This window comes from Aptenodytes patagonicus, chromosome 16 (genome assembly GCF_965638725.1).
Source record: "Aptenodytes patagonicus chromosome 16, bAptPat1.pri.cur, whole genome shotgun sequence".
NCBI classification, from domain to species: Eukaryota; Metazoa; Chordata; class Aves; order Sphenisciformes; family Spheniscidae; genus Aptenodytes; species Aptenodytes patagonicus.
The window spans coordinates 13,710,575-13,728,567 of NC_134964.1; the positions used below are offsets into that span (position 1 = coordinate 13,710,575).

At 47.6% G+C, this 17,993-nt stretch overlaps 3 protein-coding genes across 4 annotated transcripts; 2 read left to right on the plus strand and 1 right to left on the minus strand.

Annotated features, from left to right (window-relative positions):
- Positions 1 to 722: 722 nt before the first annotated feature.
- Positions 723 to 6,168, plus strand: TMEM220 (transmembrane protein 220). 2 transcript variants are annotated; one of them, XM_076354035.1, is made up of 6 exons: positions 723 to 801; positions 943 to 972; positions 2,106 to 2,166; positions 4,103 to 4,277; positions 5,084 to 5,143; positions 5,997 to 6,168. In XM_076354035.1, the coding sequence occupies exons 1-6, from the start codon at positions 730 to 732 to the stop codon at positions 6,127 to 6,129; spliced, it is 531 nt and encodes a 176-aa protein (XP_076210150.1). In that variant the 5' UTR covers positions 723 to 729; the 3' UTR covers positions 6,130 to 6,168. The 2 variants fall into 2 exon arrangements, with proteins under 2 accessions (XP_076210150.1, XP_076210151.1); XM_076354036.1 differs by having other exon boundaries at positions 4,154 to 4,277.
- Positions 6,169 to 6,650: 482 nt separating this feature from the next.
- On the minus strand, positions 6,651 to 9,332 carry ADPRM (ADP-ribose/CDP-alcohol diphosphatase, manganese dependent). Its single transcript, XM_076354037.1, has 3 exons — positions 8,786 to 9,332; positions 8,113 to 8,229; positions 6,651 to 7,856 (listed from the first exon to the last, which is right to left on the minus strand). Exons 1-3 carry the CDS (start codon positions 9,330 to 9,332, stop codon positions 7,570 to 7,572), a joined length of 951 nt encoding a protein of 316 aa, XP_076210152.1. The 3' UTR covers positions 6,651 to 7,569.
- SCO1 (synthesis of cytochrome C oxidase 1) lies at positions 9,281 to 17,205 on the plus strand. Its single transcript, XM_076354034.1, is given in 7 exon segments — positions 9,281 to 9,351; positions 9,354 to 9,566; positions 9,678 to 9,768; positions 10,618 to 10,815; positions 11,757 to 11,849; positions 11,963 to 12,078; positions 16,228 to 17,205. Coding segments are annotated over 7 exon segments (903 nt in total). The 5' UTR covers positions 9,281 to 9,288; the 3' UTR covers positions 16,357 to 17,205.
- The last annotated feature ends 788 nt before the right edge of the window (positions 17,206 to 17,993 follow it).

Sequence of the window (17,993 nt, forward strand, 5' to 3'; positions counted from 1 at the left end):
TCACACAGCCTGTCTGGGTCACCTATTGCAGGCTGCACGGCCCTCCTGATGAGGACGTTTCCCTGCCCTTTGGTATATCATCTGATGCCAGCAAGGAAAATACGGCTCTGTCATCTCTGCGGCCACCCCACAGGCTGTTACATGTTATTACTGGATTTTGCTTCCTCTTTGCCCACTTCTGCTGAACAAAGGCCATGTTCTCTGGACTCCTGACCATCCTGGCCACCGTCTGCAGGACCACAGTCCAGGTCTTCCTCATTCTTCCTCACTGGGGACCCTGGACAGGACCGACAGTTGCAGGTACACCAGCACCGGATCAAAGAGGGAGTAACAACCCCCTGCAATGTGCTGGTCACGCTTCTCTGCACGGAGCCCAGGATGTACTTGGACTTATCTGCCACAGGAGCTCGCTGATGGATGACGTGTTTATGTGCAGACCGGCTCGCGTTCAGCGACACAGCCGGTGGAAGACGGGAGAACCCTGGCTGTCCTGTGACTACTGGAACACGCACGTTGTAACGAGCGCCGCACAGCTCTGGATTTTGGCTCGATTTTGAAAACAAGCGTTTTCCAATCCTCCCTAAAAAATCAGTAACCAGGAATAAGCCACGCTGACCGGCCCCGGCCCCCCGGCCCCACCCCTGCCTGCGGCGCCCCGCCCCCGCGGCCCCGCCCCCCGCGGCCCCGCCCCCGCGGCCGCGCCCCGCCCCGGCGGAGGCGGAGGCGGCCATGGCGGGGCGGCTGTGGCGGCTCTGCAACCTCCTCATGGCCGCCTTCTTCGGGCTGGCGGCCGCCGTGCAGGTGAGGGCGGGGCCGCCCGGGCTGGGGGCGGCAGGCGGCCCCGCCCCGCTCCGCTCCGCTCCCCTCCGGCCCCCTCCCGCGGGGCGCGGCGCCGGTCGGGGCGGCGGCTGCAGGGCCTCAGTGCGCGCCTCCCCGCTGCAGGTGAACGACCCCGACGCCGGGCTGTGGACAGTGAGTACGGGCTGCCCTTCCCGCCGGGCAGCTGGAGCGGGGCGGGCGCCGGGGGCGGGCGCCGGGGGCGGCCCTTCTCCTGCGGCTCCGCCTGCCGGCGCCTCCCCCGAGGGGGTCCCCGGTGGCCCCAGGCCCGCTCCGCTGCGCCCATCCGCCCGGCGCCTGGTCCGAACCGGGGCCGCCGGAGGAAACCTGCTCCCTGCTTTTAGCTGAAGAGCAAGCGGGCGCCGGGAAAACAATCTCTCTACGGCAGCGACGGCTGAAATCCGACCGTGCTTCCAGGATCTTCCTCATTTCACCCCAGATTTGCACCTGCCCCCTGCAAAGCATTGGTTCCCTGTGCGGAACACACCAAACCGCTCTCGTTCCTCCTGCCCTGCGCCCGAGACCCCCTGACCGGGCGACCTCCTGTCTCCATCGCCACCTCTGCTTGCCTTGAATCACCAGCTTGGCTGCCTTCTGTCGCCGCTCAACTCGGCACGGCTTCCTCGGTCTCGAGGGGAAATCTAGAGAGAAACCCTCTTCTCTGTCCGCTTTGCCAGCCCTTTCTCGGGCACCTGAACAGCCCAGTGGCCCTGGCCCGGCGTGCGCAGGGCTTGGAGCTGAGGGGCAAGGGGGAACGTCTCTGTGTGTGACAGGAGCTGCTGGGTGGGCAGGGGCTGTTCCCCGCACGTCCCTTGTGCAGGGGGACATCCCTTGTGCGGGTGAGCCCAGCTGACAGCAGCAGGGCTGGGCTGCGGCAGCAAAGGGTGCTCCTGCTCCCAGGGGAGCCACCCAGCGCAGGTGGAGGGTTTGGGGGACCCAGAGAGGGGGTGTCCCCCGTAGGGGCTTTCCCTGGGGGATCAAGGTGCAGTGCAAGGGGCTCTGCAGCAGGCTGGTTGGGCAGCGAGGACTCGGTAACCCAGAAGCTGAGGAACAAGGGCTGGCACTCAGCTGATGATCCAGGATTTTGGGTGGTGGTGGTGAAGATGAGCACTAGCAGTGCCAGGGCATGCCAGAGGGAGAGGGGTTGGCAGCTGTTCTGCGCATCTGACATACTGCTGTGAAGGGGAGAAGCGCTGGTGTGGATGGGCGCTTCTGCTTCCTTATCTTGCTAAGTTTTGCTGCAGAGTAGATTTATGTTTCATTAACAGGTTGTCTACTTAGTGCCAGCTGCCCTGACGCTGCTTGTCAGCATTAACCCTTCAATTACAGGTATGATATTGGTGTGCAAAATAGAGTCTCTGCTCAACTTTTGCCCCTGAAAGGTTTTTTTTTTTTTTTTTAATTGAATCACAGATTAAGATCAGGCCACATGGAAACATGGCCTACTACCTTTTGAGGGCAAAAAGCTGTGGGACCTGCTTCTACGAAAGGTGGTCATTGGTTTAGTACTCATAGTTGGATGTGCTGCAGGTGAACGGAGGAGCCCTGCTACTGGGATGGTCTTACCTTTGCACCCTGATTCCAGCGCTCAAAGCCTGAGTGGATTTCAGGGCTCAAAGCCCCGGCACAAGCCAGGGAGCATGCTCTGAAGCTGGCTCTGGTGTTGACGTTAGCACATTAATTCACTTTGTTTCCTTGTTGTAAAGCTGCGTTTTTGCTTATCTACCTCATACAAGAGCAGCGGAGCTCTGCACAGTCCTTTGAAAGAGCTAAAGGTCTTGTTCGGTATCAAGTACTGCAGCTACCCCACAAAGCACGTGGGCAGTGATGGGGACGTTTAGAGGCTTCACTGCAGTGGCTGCGTTTCCAAGGGCGTACGCTAAGGGGGCTAATGCCACATCACGTGTTGAGAGAATCAGTCAGATCAGATTTGGTCCGTGACTCCAGAAAATAGTTCATTTTTTGTATTTTCATCAAGTAGAAATAATTTTAAAATAACATTTTATATTCATAAGGTGACTGTATCTTTTCTGGATGAATACTTACTCTGCATAAACCAAAACCACACTTATGCCAAAAAAAGAAAATCTTCAAGAGTGCATGCTGTTGTCACAAATCACACCGTTGCAGTCTCTCGGCGTTCTGGCTACCTTAGGCATATAAAGTGGCAGCATTCATAAAGCCAGAACCCATGGGGGTTGGTTGCCTGTGGTTTTGAACATCTCAGGGGAGGTTTATTTGCGTGATAGGTGTAGCTTCAACATAATGGCATTTGGCTGGCCAAGAGAATCTGCATGTTAAACTCACAAGTAGGTTTTTGTGGCTTGTGCCAAGATCTGTGGAAAGTAAAGATTAAAATAGCACAACTATTGTATAACTGGACATTTATGTAAACTCACCAAGGGATATTTGCCATTCAAGTCTGTGGAAGACCCAGATTCTGCCTCAACTGAGCTGCAGTAAGTTCAGCCAAATGGGGAATTGATTACACCGTTGGGTCGCGCTGAGCTCTTGAATTTTGGCAGCTCATCATCTTTAATGCTTGGCTGGAGGGGTCAGTGCCCAGAAAAGACTGCTTTTAGCTTTTAACTGTTGACATGGCTGAGATCAGCGAGAACTGCCCGTGTCATTTGCTCGCCTCTCCCCCCCGAGCCCCTGGGAATGGACATGGAAAACCACAAGAATCTGTGGGCCCGTTCAGATGTTTCACATTGTCTGCATTTCTCTGTTTAAAAACACTAGTCCCCAGGCAGAGATGTCATCAGCGTTGCTCATCATCACAGGCAAAAGCTCGGGCAGAGGCTTATCAGGGAGTGCGAGGGAAGATGCTCCCTGCAGTGTGCTGGTCGCTCGGTAGCCCTGATGGCTGGCTGGGAGCTGGGGCTTGCTCCCCTGGACTCCGGTGGTCCTCTGGGGTCCTGCTGAGCGTCTGGTTATGGCTGTGAGCTCCGGAAAGGCCATTCCTCCTGCTTAAGAGAGCTTTCATTTGTTATCCGCCTTGTGATTTTTTTCCATGCATGTTGAGTGCTGGAGCCCATTTTGTTTGCTGGAGAGAATAGGAAACCGTTTTCATTGAGGTGCTGCTGCCAGGAAGTTGTATTCCTAGGAAAGCAAGCCCCAAACCCACTAGTGTTTATTTTCAACAGTACTTTTTAGCAGATTTCCCTAGTCATAAAGATGCTGGTATTAATTCCATCTTCCTGCCTAAGATGTGTGTTTGCTGGAGGCATCTTTTTTAGCGACTCAGTTGCTTTTTGATTTATAGGGTTTACTTCATGCTACGTTGCAGTTGCTGGCGGTCTGTTTTTTCCCTCAGATAATGGTTTTTGGAGGAGCCTCTGTGACCTTCATTCTGCTGGTTGTATTGTTGGGACCATTGCCTTGGCTTGCTCTTTGTTTGCGTATGCTCAAGGAAACATTTTGCACCAAGAGGAAGGCAGGTAAGCAGTGATTTTTATTTTCCCCTGCACGAATTCAGTGTGCCAGGCCATCTCCTTCTGGTGGTCACCTTGCTAAACTTTATTTGCTGGGCTGCTGCAGTGAGTGCTGTTGGTCCAGGGGAATCAAACCAAGGAGGAGCACAAACCATAGTGCTCCAAACCAGCAATTTGTTGGACAAAACAGCTAAAGGGAGAGCGAACAGTCGTGATTGCTTGTCTGATTGTGGCAGTTAGATTTAACTGGGGGCAGTTCTGGCTTTCAAAGACCAGGGCCCTAGCACAGCGTAACAACTTTGTGTTCTCTTGCTGGAGCTGTAGGAATGGGAATTAATGTTTTAAAAACTCTTGAGGTGATACCATATGCATGTTTATCTGACACGGGCTGCCGAGTCCTCTGAACTGCCAGGGATTGAGGGGGAGGGAGGATTTCTCACCTGGACGTTTGGTTGTTGCCTAAAGGAGGTGCTTGCACAGTACTGAGGTGAAGCACTGGCAGCTACTGCGGCTGTTTACTGTCTGGAATACCGGGATGCTGCTTTGCTCTGTGTTAATGAGGGAAATGTGCTGTGGAATAGAAGCTTAGCAGGAATTTCTGCAGCTGTATAGCTGGGTCACGTGTGTTTATAGATTTGTGGTGGGAAGCAAAGTTACTCCGTGTAAATACCTTTATAATTATAATCCTAGTGAAATATATTGAACTTCTCCAAAGGAGCAGACACTACTGTTTTGGAGGCAAAATTTGTGTTTTTTAAAATTAAACACCTGCTTGTATTATTTTCTGACCTGTTTTTTGTTTGGCTTTTTAGAGAGTTGTTTGGTCTGGTGATTATTACAATATGGATGAGTCTTTGTCGCAGTTCAGCAAAGTAAGTTTTGTTTCCTTTTTTTTTTTTCTTTTATCTATTCATATGTTCACATTTAGTGACTAGCTTCTTGAAAACACATAGTTGATTTTGGCTGCTTGTTTTTCTGCTTCATGTCACTGTCTGAACCTTCTCAGACACCTAAGCAAGTAGTAGCTGGTGCTACAGCCTGTAGGATCTTGCACAGATAAAAGTCTGTGGGGCGAAAGTAAAGCTACAGGAAACATTTTTTCTGCTCCCCCTGCCATAATGGGCAGGGGACATTCTCCCTTTGCGCAAGGACAGCGCGCCCCTTCTGTGGATCAGGCTAGTGAGTGTTAGCCATGACATAATGCTAATGAACTGCAAAGCCGTTTCTGCCATTGCTCCTAATTTACAGAACTTTCCAGTGAGGGTCTCTGTACTGGTGTCCGCTGCGTCCACCGGAGCAGGCGGGTGATGCAGGCAGAGCTGGCAGAAGGCTCTGGGTGGCTGCCTGGCTGCAGTGGCTCCACGCTTTTCCCCTCCAGCCTCTTCAGAGGACTGTGCTGCAGCAGTTTTGCTAAATTCCTGTTAGCTAGGAGCATGAAAAATCCCAATCTGCCAAACAGTACCTTTGTGCTGGGAAAACGTGTCACAGATGCTCTGGGCAAGCAGGGTGCTTTTTTTTTTCACCTGGTTTATGTAGCCTGAGATGGCAGAAAAACTTTTTCTGCTGGCATGTAGTGCCTCTCCAGTAAAGGACTCTGCTGATGCATCCACAGCAGCTACATTAAGGTGGCCAAAGGCTCTCTGCTGTTTTTCCAACTGCAGCCAGGTGTGAATGTTTCGTAGTAGTCTGATTTGAAGTAGCTCTGTTGCATTTGCTTATTTATAGGAGTCCACTGGGTGGAGTTCGCTTGATCGCTGCAATCGTGGTCGCCCTCTTCCCCTTTATTTCGTGGCTGTACATTTATGTGAACAAAGAGATGCGAGCATCTTGGCCAACGCACTGTAAAACAGTGATTTAATTGGGTGGGAGAAAGTATAAAATAAATATTCTGACCTTACTTCCCTTTGCTTTTGGTTCTTTATGAAAGGTTGGTATCAGTTCGATAGGACCCAAGAATGCCTGGCTGCTTCCAGCAGTGCGGTTTGAGATTTGTTAAAAAAATTGAGGAACACTGTCAAATCTGAGTGGAGAATTTTTCTATGGAAACTGTTGTTCAGCTGGCTTCTTCACACATTTTCAAAGTACTGTTGATCTAATGTGTGTTATAATGGTATATTCAAGACATCCTGGCATCCCTGGATCACAACCATTGTTGGAGAGTTGTTTGTTTCAATAAATGACTATTTGCAGCCATAAAACTTCCAGATATCTGCCTGGATAGTCCACTGAGACTAATTGAAAAATGGAGCAGTCTGTATTTCTGTTCCTACACTAAAATCATACGTAGAATATATCTGAAGAAATATTTTTCCTATTACCTTTAACTGAAAATTACTGGTTTTGCAGAGTAATAAATACTATTTTTCTAAAGAAAATTCAATGAAAGCTTCCATATCTTTTATTTTCTGCGAGATGTGTACTCAAGACTGCCACCAGCAGACGTGGTCACTATTACAACTCTGCTTCTCACAGAATTTCTGTTCCTGGAAAGCAGAACCCACACAGCAGCCCAGCAACAGTAAGCACGATCCACCGCTACTAATCCTGCAGAAGGAAGCACAGGTGAATACACTGGACACACAAGCTGGCTGGGAGAGAGCCAGAACAGGTCCAGATGCAGCACAGCAACATGCTTTAGATCCTTCCACATCAGGGCTTCTTCACTCAGTACTGCTGCAGGCTAATACAGCTGTGCACACGTAGATCCCAGTGGGTGTATCTGCAGCATTACATGATGTAGCGTAGATGGTCTCCGTTTTCCTTGGGCTTAGCTTTTTTTAAAGATTACTTTAGTCTTTTAAAGCAATGTTAAGAAGACTGCATTAGGCTCCAGGGTGGACTAATTCTGTCTGATATGAGACATTACTGACTATGATGTTAAAAGAAAAAAAAAAAATTGAAATGTGGCTGGGCAGGTATAATTCTGCATGCTTTAATTCTGATTGGTACAAAAAAGTGGCTTTTTTTTTACAATATTCATAATATGGTTTGCATTTTTTCACAGTAAGTAACAATCCGGTCAGGATTGGGCGTTTCAAGTCAACATTCTGCATTCAAGTATAAATATATTTATTTCAAACATGGTTACTGGCCTTCTCTATTCTCCACGAAGAAACTAGGTCTGTTTTTTTTACAGAAACATAATTTCTAAAATTCTGTATCCAAGAGAAAAATGTTTGAGTTAAAGCTATAAGGATCAGCCATGCACATCTTTCTACAAGCAAATAATAAGCTGAATGCCCTGCTTTTTTGTTCGAGTACTTCCTGAAGAAGAGGAATTTGTATTTGCTTACCATTTTCAGAAATGCATAACTCTCTCTGAAATTCTGCCCCTTCCCTTTAGTATCATTTTATCTTCATAAACATAAATAGTTCCAAAGGCATTGCTTTCTGGTGGAGTTTCAATAACCCCCTCCAAAGTCAGATGATGAACTCCGTGAGAATCTAAACAATAGCCACCATCGTGCAGGTGCCCTGCAAGAAAGCAGACCACGCACTGATGGGAATGTATGACTGAAAGGGCATCTTCGTAATTCCAGGCTAGGCAAACTCTGTCTGAAGCATCTGGATGAATGGGCAGATGACCTGCAGTTGAGAGGGAAAGAAGCAGGAGAGCTACTTTAAGTGTAACCAAACTCTGCCTTCATTGCTGGGAAGTTCAGACATCTAAGTGTATACAGAAAGCTCACCCGAGTGTGAGACTTGGTTGCTCTTCTACTTCACAGGTTACATGTGTACCTCAGTGGAGCTACAAAGCTGCTACGTGTTTTCCTCAGCTAACATACATTGGCTACATAACTTTTTTTGCATATATCCCCATATATCCCCCACATCCACCTACCCATAACTACAACTTTTTCTTGGTGTTCATCAGAGAACTTGAGGACTTCATTGAACCAGTCCAGCTGGGCTTGGCTAAATCCTCCGTTAAACTCTACAAACCGAGGTTCTTCGAGTCCTGCAGTGAAGAAGAAGGTTAGGCATAGATGCATACACCTCTTGTGGCTCCCCTATGTGCTTGCCTTATGCAAGTCTGCTTACGATAGATGATTTACTCTTTTAACCTTTTTTTTTGCATCTCTTGGATCAAAACGCCAGCCTCCTTGGACAAACAAGACAAAATTATTTGTGTTTTTTGGGGTTTTGGTCATGCTGCATGCACAGGATTTCTACTCTTGGGTCTCCCCCCCACATGGGATAGGGTGAGCATCACTCAGTGCTCTGCAATAGCAGCTGCACCAACAGCTGCCTTTTGTTCTGATACCGCAGGGCACACAGCACAACATAAACCCATCCCAAAAGCACCAGAGCAGCATGATGGGTATGGGGGAGCATCTCCTGTGCCCGCCTAGAGACCCAGCTGACAGCAGGGAGGTGGATGAGGTGGGCAGAAATGGGGCACATGTCTCAGCCCCCCAGCAACGAGATGTCAGCCCCGGGAGCTGCCTTACTGCTCTGGGAGGCAGAGGTTCAGCCGCCCGTGCTCCCTGCCAAAGGGTCGAGCCAGGGGGTACCTGCGGGGCTGTTGAGGTTGTCGTTGGGGTTCTTCTCCTGCAGCAGCCGCAGGGACTCCCGGTAGCGGGGGCTGTCCGGCTCCCTGCCCAGGATGCTCAGGTCGTAGGCGTCGAGCACGACAACGCGGAACCGTGTGGCCGGGCTGAAGTGATAGGCCTGGCAGTCCCCGGCCCCGGCCCCGGCCCCGGCAGGACGGCTGTTGAGGCCGGTGTGCACCAGGCGGGCTCGGCTAAAGTTATAGAACTCGTGGTTGCCCCACGCATGATGCACCGGCACCGGCAGCCGCCCCAGCACTACCAGCACCTGCTCCAAGGCGCCCTCGGCCTCGCCGCTGCGGGCGTTGAGGCCATCGATGCTGTCACCCAGCTGCAGCACAAAGGCGAGCGGCGGCCTCTCGGTGGCCCACGCTTCCACAGCGTCCCGCAGCAGGTTAAGGCTCTGCCGGTAATACCGCCGCCGGTACCCGCCGAAGTCGTAGCCGTCCTCCGCGTCCGCGTACTGGATGTCCGCGATGACACCGAAGGAGAAGAGCGGCGCCGCCTCCATGGCGGCCGCTCCCGGGTGGGGGGGGGCGGAAGGGGCGGGCACGGAAGAGCGGGCGACAAGATGGCGGCGGTAGCGCTGCGCTGTTGGCGGGCGGCGCTGTACTGGCGGCTGCCGGGCGCGGGCAGCGCCGCCCGGCCCCTCACCGGCCGCCTTTCGGCGCTGCCCGCGCCCGGCAGCCGCCCGCTGTCCCGCCTGCCGCCGGGCAGCGGCCCGCGGACCGGCGCGCAGAGGAGGGTGAGTGAGGGAACCGCGTCCCTCCTCAGCGGGGGAGCCCGGGGCAGCGGGACGGGCCGCGCCGCGCCGCCCCCCCCCCTTTTCGATCACTAAACGGCTTCTCCTCAGCAGCTGGTGTCGTGGCGGTCGCTGGCGGCCACCTTCGTGCTGTGCGGGGGGCTGCTGGCCGCCATGAAGAAGGTCAAGCGGCGGAAGGAGGAGGGTGAGTGCGGGGGGCAGGGACGGGACCCTTCCCGCCTCAGGGGAGGCCGCGCTGCCTCGGCGGGACCCGGCCTGGGCTGCCAGCGTGCGGCCGGGCGGGAGGAGCAGCAGGAGTGTCGTGTTTTGTATTCAGATGATGTATTTTTTGTGTTCAGATGTATATTACCCACTTCAGCATCCTGCTGAATCACGTCATGCTTCGCACAGTGCCACTTCGTGCCTGTGTGTATGTAAGTGCCACAGAAAATTTTCAAAAATTCAAAAAAACTTAAAGGTTAAGCGTTTTAAAATTCTTAAATATGCTTTTGCTATCGGAACAGTTGCATTTGATTATGCACGCTGCTGCCAGTCAATGCAGCACAGACACGGAGGTGGGGTTTTCTGTGCACGTTGGTTTTCCTCTGTGTAGGGTATGCGTGCCTTTCCCTGTCCTGCAGTAACTGCCGACATGTTTCATTTTCATGTTTTAATGTTGAAAATCAGAGATATTACAGCTTTTAGGATATGTTCAATTTGCAAAGGATGCTAATTTTTCTGTTTCACACCAAGCCAGGCACCTGTCTTTCTCCTTTTTTTTTCGTTTCTTTTTTTTTTAAAATAAAAATAAAATCGGATTACAATGAAGGAGATTATTATGTTTCAAAGGAGCTTAGTGATATATTTGATTTTGCCCAAAATGGAATGCTTTTTGGAAGTCTTGTCCACGATGGGCGTTGGTAGATCTTGACGTTTCAACACCCTGGGCTGTGACTCTGCGAGGTTGCCTGACTCTCGACTGCTTCTGAGGCTCACCCGGGAAGCAGTGTGGATTGTGGCATGGATGTGTTTGATCCCCTCTTGTTTTTTGTAGAGCTGGAGAAGGAACGAAACCGAGGCATTGGGAAACCGCTGCTAGGAGGGCCCTTCTCACTCGTCAGCCATGAGGGACAGCCCAAGACCAGCAAGGACTACATTGGCCAGTGGGTGCTGATCTACTTCGGCTTCACACACTGCCCTGACATCTGTCCTGATGAACTGGAGAAAATGATTGAAGTGGTAGATGAAATTGGTATGGGAATTCGGTTGGCGGAGTGGTGTTTTTTACGGGATGCCCAGGTTTATTGTGGTAAAATATCGCAAATGGTAATAACTGATGATCTTTTTTAGAAAATGCTGTTGACTATTATTCAGTAGTTGAATTAATTGCTAAGTGATACATATATCAATCTGCCTACCGCTAGGATCTGATATTTAGAGCATGACAACACTGATCTTTCCGCAGCAGGGGACTTGGTAATAAAACATGATGGTGGCAGGGAATGGTGCCATTGCATTGTATTTTTGCCAAGAAGTGGTCGTGGGGTATATTAGGGTTTTTTTTCCCTTTATTTTATTCATTCTGAGAACAAATCTCTGTGAGAGTCTCTTCTGAGAGTGACTGTGCTGTGGAATGGAGGTTGGGGGAAGGCTGTGTGATAGAGGTGGTTTCCTCAGCCTGCAGGCCCTGAAGAGTTACGGTGCAGGGATAATAGTAACCAAGCAAGTGAGAGGGCGGACTAAAGTGAAGAAAATATAATTAGGGCTATGGCTGGAACATGAGGGAAAGAGCCTCGCCTATTGTGACACCAATTGTGTCTTCACCTATCCTCCCGCCCCACCATCACAGGCATACTTTTGTTGTATCGACCATTGTGCTTTGATACGTGCATCATGCCCACGCCGTGGCATTTTCTGCATCAGAGCCAATTTGTCATCTCTCCTAAGGAGGGCAGGGTCTCCAGCTGAGAGGCTGGAAGTGTAGCTGCACCCAGCACAAGCAGAGAGCGTTGGATTTTTGTGGTGTTTGCTTCATTCACAAATTACATAAATTAAGCTGCACAAAAAGGCCTTTTTTGTCACTTAGGGTGGGCTTGGATTGATGTTACGGTAGCTTGGCTGTGAGCTTGTTTGAAGGGAGGTGAGAAATGATTTTTAGTTTTCTAAGAAAAATAATAATTATTAATGTCACAGATAGAATTCCATCTTTGCCTAATCTGACCCCACTCTTCATCACCATTGATCCTGAGAGGGACAACGAAGAAGCCGTTGCCAGATATGTTAAAGGTATTACTGTTTTCTTCCTCAATGTCATATAGCATGTAATATAGAGCACTGAAAAGGAGACTCTTGATGGGATTCTTTTCACTAAAATGTCTAAATGTCTTCTTTCTATCTAGAATTTTCTCCGAAGCTGATTGGATTGACTGGTACCAAGGCACAGATTGACCAAGTGGCCAAAGCTTACCGCGTGTATTACAGTGAAGGTCCCAAAGATGAAGACAATGATTACATAGTAAGTAAATGTAGGGCCTTTGCCTGATGAAAGACTTTGGATAAGAGCAGCATATAGATTTTAAAATCGGAAGGCAGCTATTGCAATCTATGCTGAAGTCCTACGTGACAGAGCCCTGTTGCACCGATGTGTTAAGCTGTGTTTTAGAGGTCTCGGTCAGAATCAAGGTGCCCTCTTACAAGCTCAGAACCTCACTGAAACGTGTTCTAAAAATGTGCAATCCCAGGCCTGCATACAGAATAGCATATGAGCTGGCAAGCCTGGCAGTAATTTGAACTTTTTTCTGTTGTGTAATGTTTCTGTCTGGCTGTTTTCCTACGTGCTCCAAAGTGAAAATGGAACTGGGGAATTAAGGTAATAGGAAGAGGGAGAAATGAGAGGTAAAAGTGAGTAACAACTCATTCCCTGCCAAACTGACACCAAGGAGCAGGGTCTTCCTGGCAAGAGACTTGGATGATGCAAAGTCTGCCTGCAGATACTATGGGGATCTTCCTCCTGTGTCAAATGACCTGGAAGAGAGAGCAAGTTAATGCTAAATTAAGGGGAAATAAAATACGTAGAGTAATAGTGTGAAGGGGGAAACTGAGGTTTAAGTGAGGCTAAACTGGGCAGTCAAATCTTACTCTCTGGAAGTGAATAGGACTGGTTATAGGGCTCAGAGCTGCTACCAAGGCCTTCCTGACTTGCCACATCCTGAGCAGACTGGAAGAGTAAAGTAGGTACAAGTCATATGACAAGTGAGGATACACGTTGTATGATCTTCATTTTTTTTCTTCATTACAAGAACTAAGGGTATCAGAGAAAACTAAAAACAGGTTCAAAAGGAATGGTGATGGTTCTTGTTGCAATGGGCATGTGAGAAGTGGAATCCCTTGCTACAGATGCAAATGGTAGAAGTTTATGGGAGTCCACAGGGAGACTTGTTAGTCTTTGGGAAAAAACAATCTGTTGAGGATTATGAAATGCACAGAGATCTTACCTAGTTCAGGAAGCCTGTGAGCTAAAAATGTTTGGGAACTGGGAGCTAATAGAGGAAGATAGCATATTTTTGGAGCTGGTTTTATACTCTTCTTTAAAGCAGTCATTGTTGGCCACTATTTGAGGTAGGATGCTGAGACAGATTGGTTTTGGTCTAATCCAGTATTGTCTATTCTTAATCTGTTTTTAAAAAACACCTGACTGCAGCAAATAAATTATCCACATGGACAAAAAGATTGGTGGAACAAAAAAGTGGTGCATAGAAAGAAACGGCAGGAGCAGCACATGATCTCAGTAAAGAGAAGATGGAATCACACTGGTGATGTGCACTGCTCTACGTTACTAAAAGGGGTGTGAAGTGGGAGATCAAGAACTCTTTTTCGCTTAAAGTGGCAACTCAATAGCTACAGAAGTCTGTGTCTAAGATACCGTATTTGAATGGAGGAGAGAAGCTTGCTGGAGAAATTCAACACCAATTTAAATCAATCTAGCCTCAATCTGAAATTGATCTAAAGATACTGCTTAAAATCAGATTTATAAAAGGGGGCTGGTGGAAATGCAAGAATAGGTTGTAGGAACAGGATTGGCAAAGGATGCCTGCTCAGGAGAGGGAAAGAAAAAATCAGTGGAATCTGACACTAAATGAATGAACTGAAGTTGAGGAGAGATGGTGGAAAGAGGCCAGAAAAGCTGAAGGACTGCTGCTCCTTATGAAGTAAACCACACATGGATTCTAGCAAACCACACCTGGATTCTGGCATGGCCGTGAAGGGAAAGTACAGGGGTTCGGCCAAGGAAAATAACTGTAGATGACAGCATCTTCAATGAAGGCTGGAGGGTGAAACTGAACTGGAGAATGTGACTACAGATGTAATGAAGTAGGAGAAGGGATCCAGGGAGAATGCCGCTGGTCTGTGCTAGGGTTGTGAGTCTGAGAGAAGGGAAGGGCAGCGAGGAAGAAAGGCCAGTGAATTGGGAGCAGGAGAGCAGCCTGGGAGCCCCAGATGTGGTGCCAAGGAGGAAGAGCATACCTGCATCTCTTCAGGATTTGTCATAGGCTCTTGGTTTTGAGAGGCAGTGAGCTCTCTGTGTTCAGGGCAGGAAGGCCAGAGGACACAGGTCTCTGGAACAAAATGGAAGGAGGCTAGCAGCAACAGCAGACCTGGGATGGAGAGCTTGAGGCTGGTTTTGTGCCTACCTGAGACTTATGCAGGTAATTACTACTCTGTCATTTCTTCCAGTAAGGGTTTTTTTTCCTCATTATGTCTTGCATGGACCTGTCGTGCCAGTTGGTGATTGAGACTGATACTTGTGCAGGAGCGGGTTCTGTTTCCTCTGCAGGCTGCTGGGAGGTGGGGAAGAGGAAGAGGTCCACTGCAGCCAGTTAAACTTTGATGCTTGTTTTGACTTGAAAAGAACGTTGAGATGAGCATTTAGAAATTATAATTTCTAAACATCTCTTTGAATTTTTCAAGTTTGAATTTTTCAAGTATTACTAGTTCCTATTTAATAATCTCAATTTTATAATTCTCACTACCAGAATATCCAATTTACTTGTTTTATTCTGTGGTTTACAAGATTGCATTGAAACTCAAATGATGATCTTATGTGCGTACAGTGGCAACAGTGCAGGCTTCAGGCACAGCTTGAAAAACAGTGGCCTTTTGCACACAAACTGCACTCCATCCTGACTGTATTTAATCTTTCATAGGCCGGGGAGTTAAGATGCTCTGAGCAGGCTACCTGGTTTGTTTTTTTTCTTTTTCTTTTTTTTTTTTTGCTAGTTTCCAGTTGAAGGATCTAAATTGTGATTCAGATTCCTTAAAAAAAGGAATCCTACAACTTGATTTTGTGATCTTATCTTGAAAATTTGAAACTAGAGTAAAATATTTGAATTAAACTCACTTCAATAAAATTTTGAGAAACATTCTTTCAATGACAGAAATGCCATTAAGTTTAATGCATCCTTTTAGCTTGTGGTACTGGAAATGTTTATGTGATTTCTTAATTTCAAACACAGTTGTACTCTCAGTGCATAAATACATTTCAGTTCTTTTTCTCCAGTGGCAGTGAGATGATATAGTCATTTGAGCGATCACAGATTCATCGCCTCCATTTTCAGTATTTTGTGTGTGTGCTCATAAAGATGTTGTCACGGTTACATGCAGACAGTACTCGCAGTGGCATTTTAAATAAACTTACAGTGGAGTTAATTTTTATATAAGTCAAATTGGAATACCTTGAACGTTCAAGTAATTGTTTGAACATTGTTTAAGGTTATTTCAATTTGGACAGCAGAGGGAGCCCCCTCCCAGCACACATATTTCCCTCTGTGCCAGCTCCTCTATCTGCAGCTCCCGTGTCCCAGTGATGCTCTTGGTCCCATTGTTTGCACTGACAGTGAACTTGGTTTAATGAAATACCTCTGTTTATATTGGATTTACATCATATTAGCAGCATGAGCTTGAATACCTTGTGGGGGTCATGAGGCATCATGAGAAGTAGAGGGAAACTGGGAAAAGTGAGGGGGAAAGACCATTAGCCCGCAGGTTTGCCCCAGCCTTGTCTGTGCTGCAGGAAGGGTGTCAGCAGCTTAGGGAAGACTTGTCTGCTTTAAATACTCCTTCACACGTTCTGAGTATGCAACTAGTTTTCTCTATTTATTTTCTTGGGTAAAACAAGAAGAGGTTGCTGAGGTGATGCTGAGGTTTTCCTTATCTTGCTTTAGTTTCTTGGTGAGAAGTCTTGTCAGACAGCTGAGCCAAAGGCTGAACGGGATGCTCTTGCTGCTGACTTTGAGAGATGTGCAGGATGTTCCAGTATTTAAAGGGTGGCTATAAAGAAGATGGAGACTCCCTTTTTATAAGGAGTCACATGGAAAAGATGGGGGGTAGTGGGTATAAGTTAGTCCTGGGGAGATTCTGATTGGACACAAGAGGAAAATTTTCACGATGAGAGCAATCATCCATTGGAATAATCTCCCCAGGGAAGTGGTGGATTCCCCAACATTGGACACTTCTAAGATTCGTCTGGACAGGGTGCTGGGCCATCTTGTCTAGGCCGTGCTTTTGCCAAGAAAGGCTGGACCAGATGATCCTCGAGGTCCCTTCCAACCTGGTATTCTATGATTCTATGATCTTTTTTACCAAGCCACGATGTGCTCTCTTACAGGTGGATCACACAATAATAATGTACCTCCTCGGGCCAGATGGTGACTTCGTGGACTATTATGGCCAGAATAAGAGGAGCACTGAGATTTCTGCTTCTATTGCTGCACACATGAGAAAATACAGATCCTAAAACACAAGGTCTTCAAAGGTTGACGTGAACATCACCTGTGGGTTTGGCTGTAATCAGGCATTGGAGTTAAAGCAGAAGCATACAAGTGTAACATCCTGTCACCGCATGCCTCCTTTCTTCCAAATACGAAAGGCAACCATACTTCTGCAAAATACCATTATCAAAAATCTCTATAGAGCCTTCCCCATGGATATTATTTGCAGCGAGATCTAGGCTACAGAATGAAATTTGGGACTTCTCTGAAACATTCTTGGGAGGAAAAAGTGGAAAACACTTTTCATTTCAGAAGAACATGTGTATCACTGGTAAAATTAATTGGTATCTCTTGGCAAGACATCAGTGAAGGATGGTCACTGCAGGAGGACGATTACTTGATGAAAAGCCATGTGGGCCATGGCATTCTCAGAGGACCTCTGCCTTCTTTTTTTCTGCACTGTTTTGCCTTCTGGGAGAGGCAGTTACAATATCATAAGCAGGAGAGCCTTAAGAGTACTTCTTTATCAAGGTTAAGAAGGTGAAGAGCACTGAAAGCATCAGCAGCTTCCATGCATGGGACCAGTCCCTGTAGCGTGCCTGATCTCTTCTTCCTTTGAATGCAGAAATGAAATGTTTTTTTCATGGTGATTTTTCCTGGTGAACACTGTTAACTTACAAGGAAATGAGTAATGAGTTGCAAATAGATTTCTTCTTCTGGTCTAAATGATTTTATGCATAGTCAGCCTGATTGTGCTATGCTGAATAGTGAAGTGGGGAGGATGAAGGGGGTCTGTGTCCATGCGTAGGGCTGTCAATCAGATAAATCTTATGCAGTGCAGCATTTGAAAATAAAGATTTTATATTTGTCCTATATATACTATGGTGACCTCCTGAGGGTATCGGGAAGGTTACTTTGATAGAGTATGTCTAAGACTGCACTCTTCTGATAAAGCTCTGTCAAGGAAGGAAGATTCCTGAAGTTCCAAGATACAATTTTTTAATTTTTTTTTCCCCTGCCTCTCAAATACTAGATAGCTTAAAGAAGGGTTTTTGTTCTGTTTTAAAGGATCAGCAAGAATTTTTCTGTATCAGTTCACAGTGGGAGTTTTAAAAAGTGTCTTAGTAGAATTAAACTCAACAGCTGAAAAGGAAGTTAGTTTTTTAGAAGTTAGAAGTAGGCTTCCAAAGAAAATTTCACACTTTAAGTCTTCTATCATTTAGAGGATGTGTCAAATCCAAGGTGTTATCAATAATATTAGTGTCTGTGATAAGTGGCACCCTGGCAATAATGATTTTACTTTCATGGAGTGGTTGCAAGTGTCAGCATTGTTTCTAAAGAGCCTTTCCTCACCTTTTATTTTTCCCCACAACCCTGGAGGTAATTTATTTTCAAAACTTTCCTTACAGAGCTGACTTTTGGTACCTGCTAGCTCTGCATTTCTTTGTCGGGCTGGCTGTGCACCAGTTTGTTTTGAAAAAAGACAGGCCATGGCTTGACCTGCTGGTGATAGTCCTGTGGGAAGCTGGACTGGAGACATCTGGAGCTCCCTTCCAACCAGCACTTCTGTGTTTCTATGAGATTTATCTTGTTGAGACTGTATTCGCTTAGTGCTCTGAGCCTCCCTGCTCCAGATGAGTGTGTGTCTTTCCTTTTTTTAATC

Excerpts from the sequence above, each read along its gene's own strand:
- ADPRM (XM_076354037.1), bottom strand. The coding sequence starts at position 9,332 with ATGGAGGCGGCGCCGCTCTTCTCCTTCGGTGTCATCGCGGACATCCAG. Across the intron at positions 8,230-8,785 it reads CAACCTCAACAGCCCCGCAG|GACTCGAAGAACCTCGGTTT; the intron begins GTACCCCCTGGC and ends TCTTCACTGCAG. Across the intron at positions 7,857-8,112 it reads AGAAAAAGTTGTAGTTATGG|GTCATCTGCCCATTCATCCA; the intron begins GTAGGTGGATGT and ends TCTCAACTGCAG.
- TMEM220 (XM_076354035.1), top strand. The coding sequence starts at position 730 with ATGGCGGGGCGGCTGTGGCGGCTCTGCAACCTCCTCATGGCCGCCTTC. Across the intron at positions 2,167-4,102 it reads CATTAACCCTTCAATTACAG|GGTTTACTTCATGCTACGTT; the intron begins GTATGATATTGG and ends TTTGATTTATAG. Across the intron at positions 4,278-5,083 it reads TTGCACCAAGAGGAAGGCAG|AGAGTTGTTTGGTCTGGTGA; the intron begins GTAAGCAGTGAT and ends TTGGCTTTTTAG.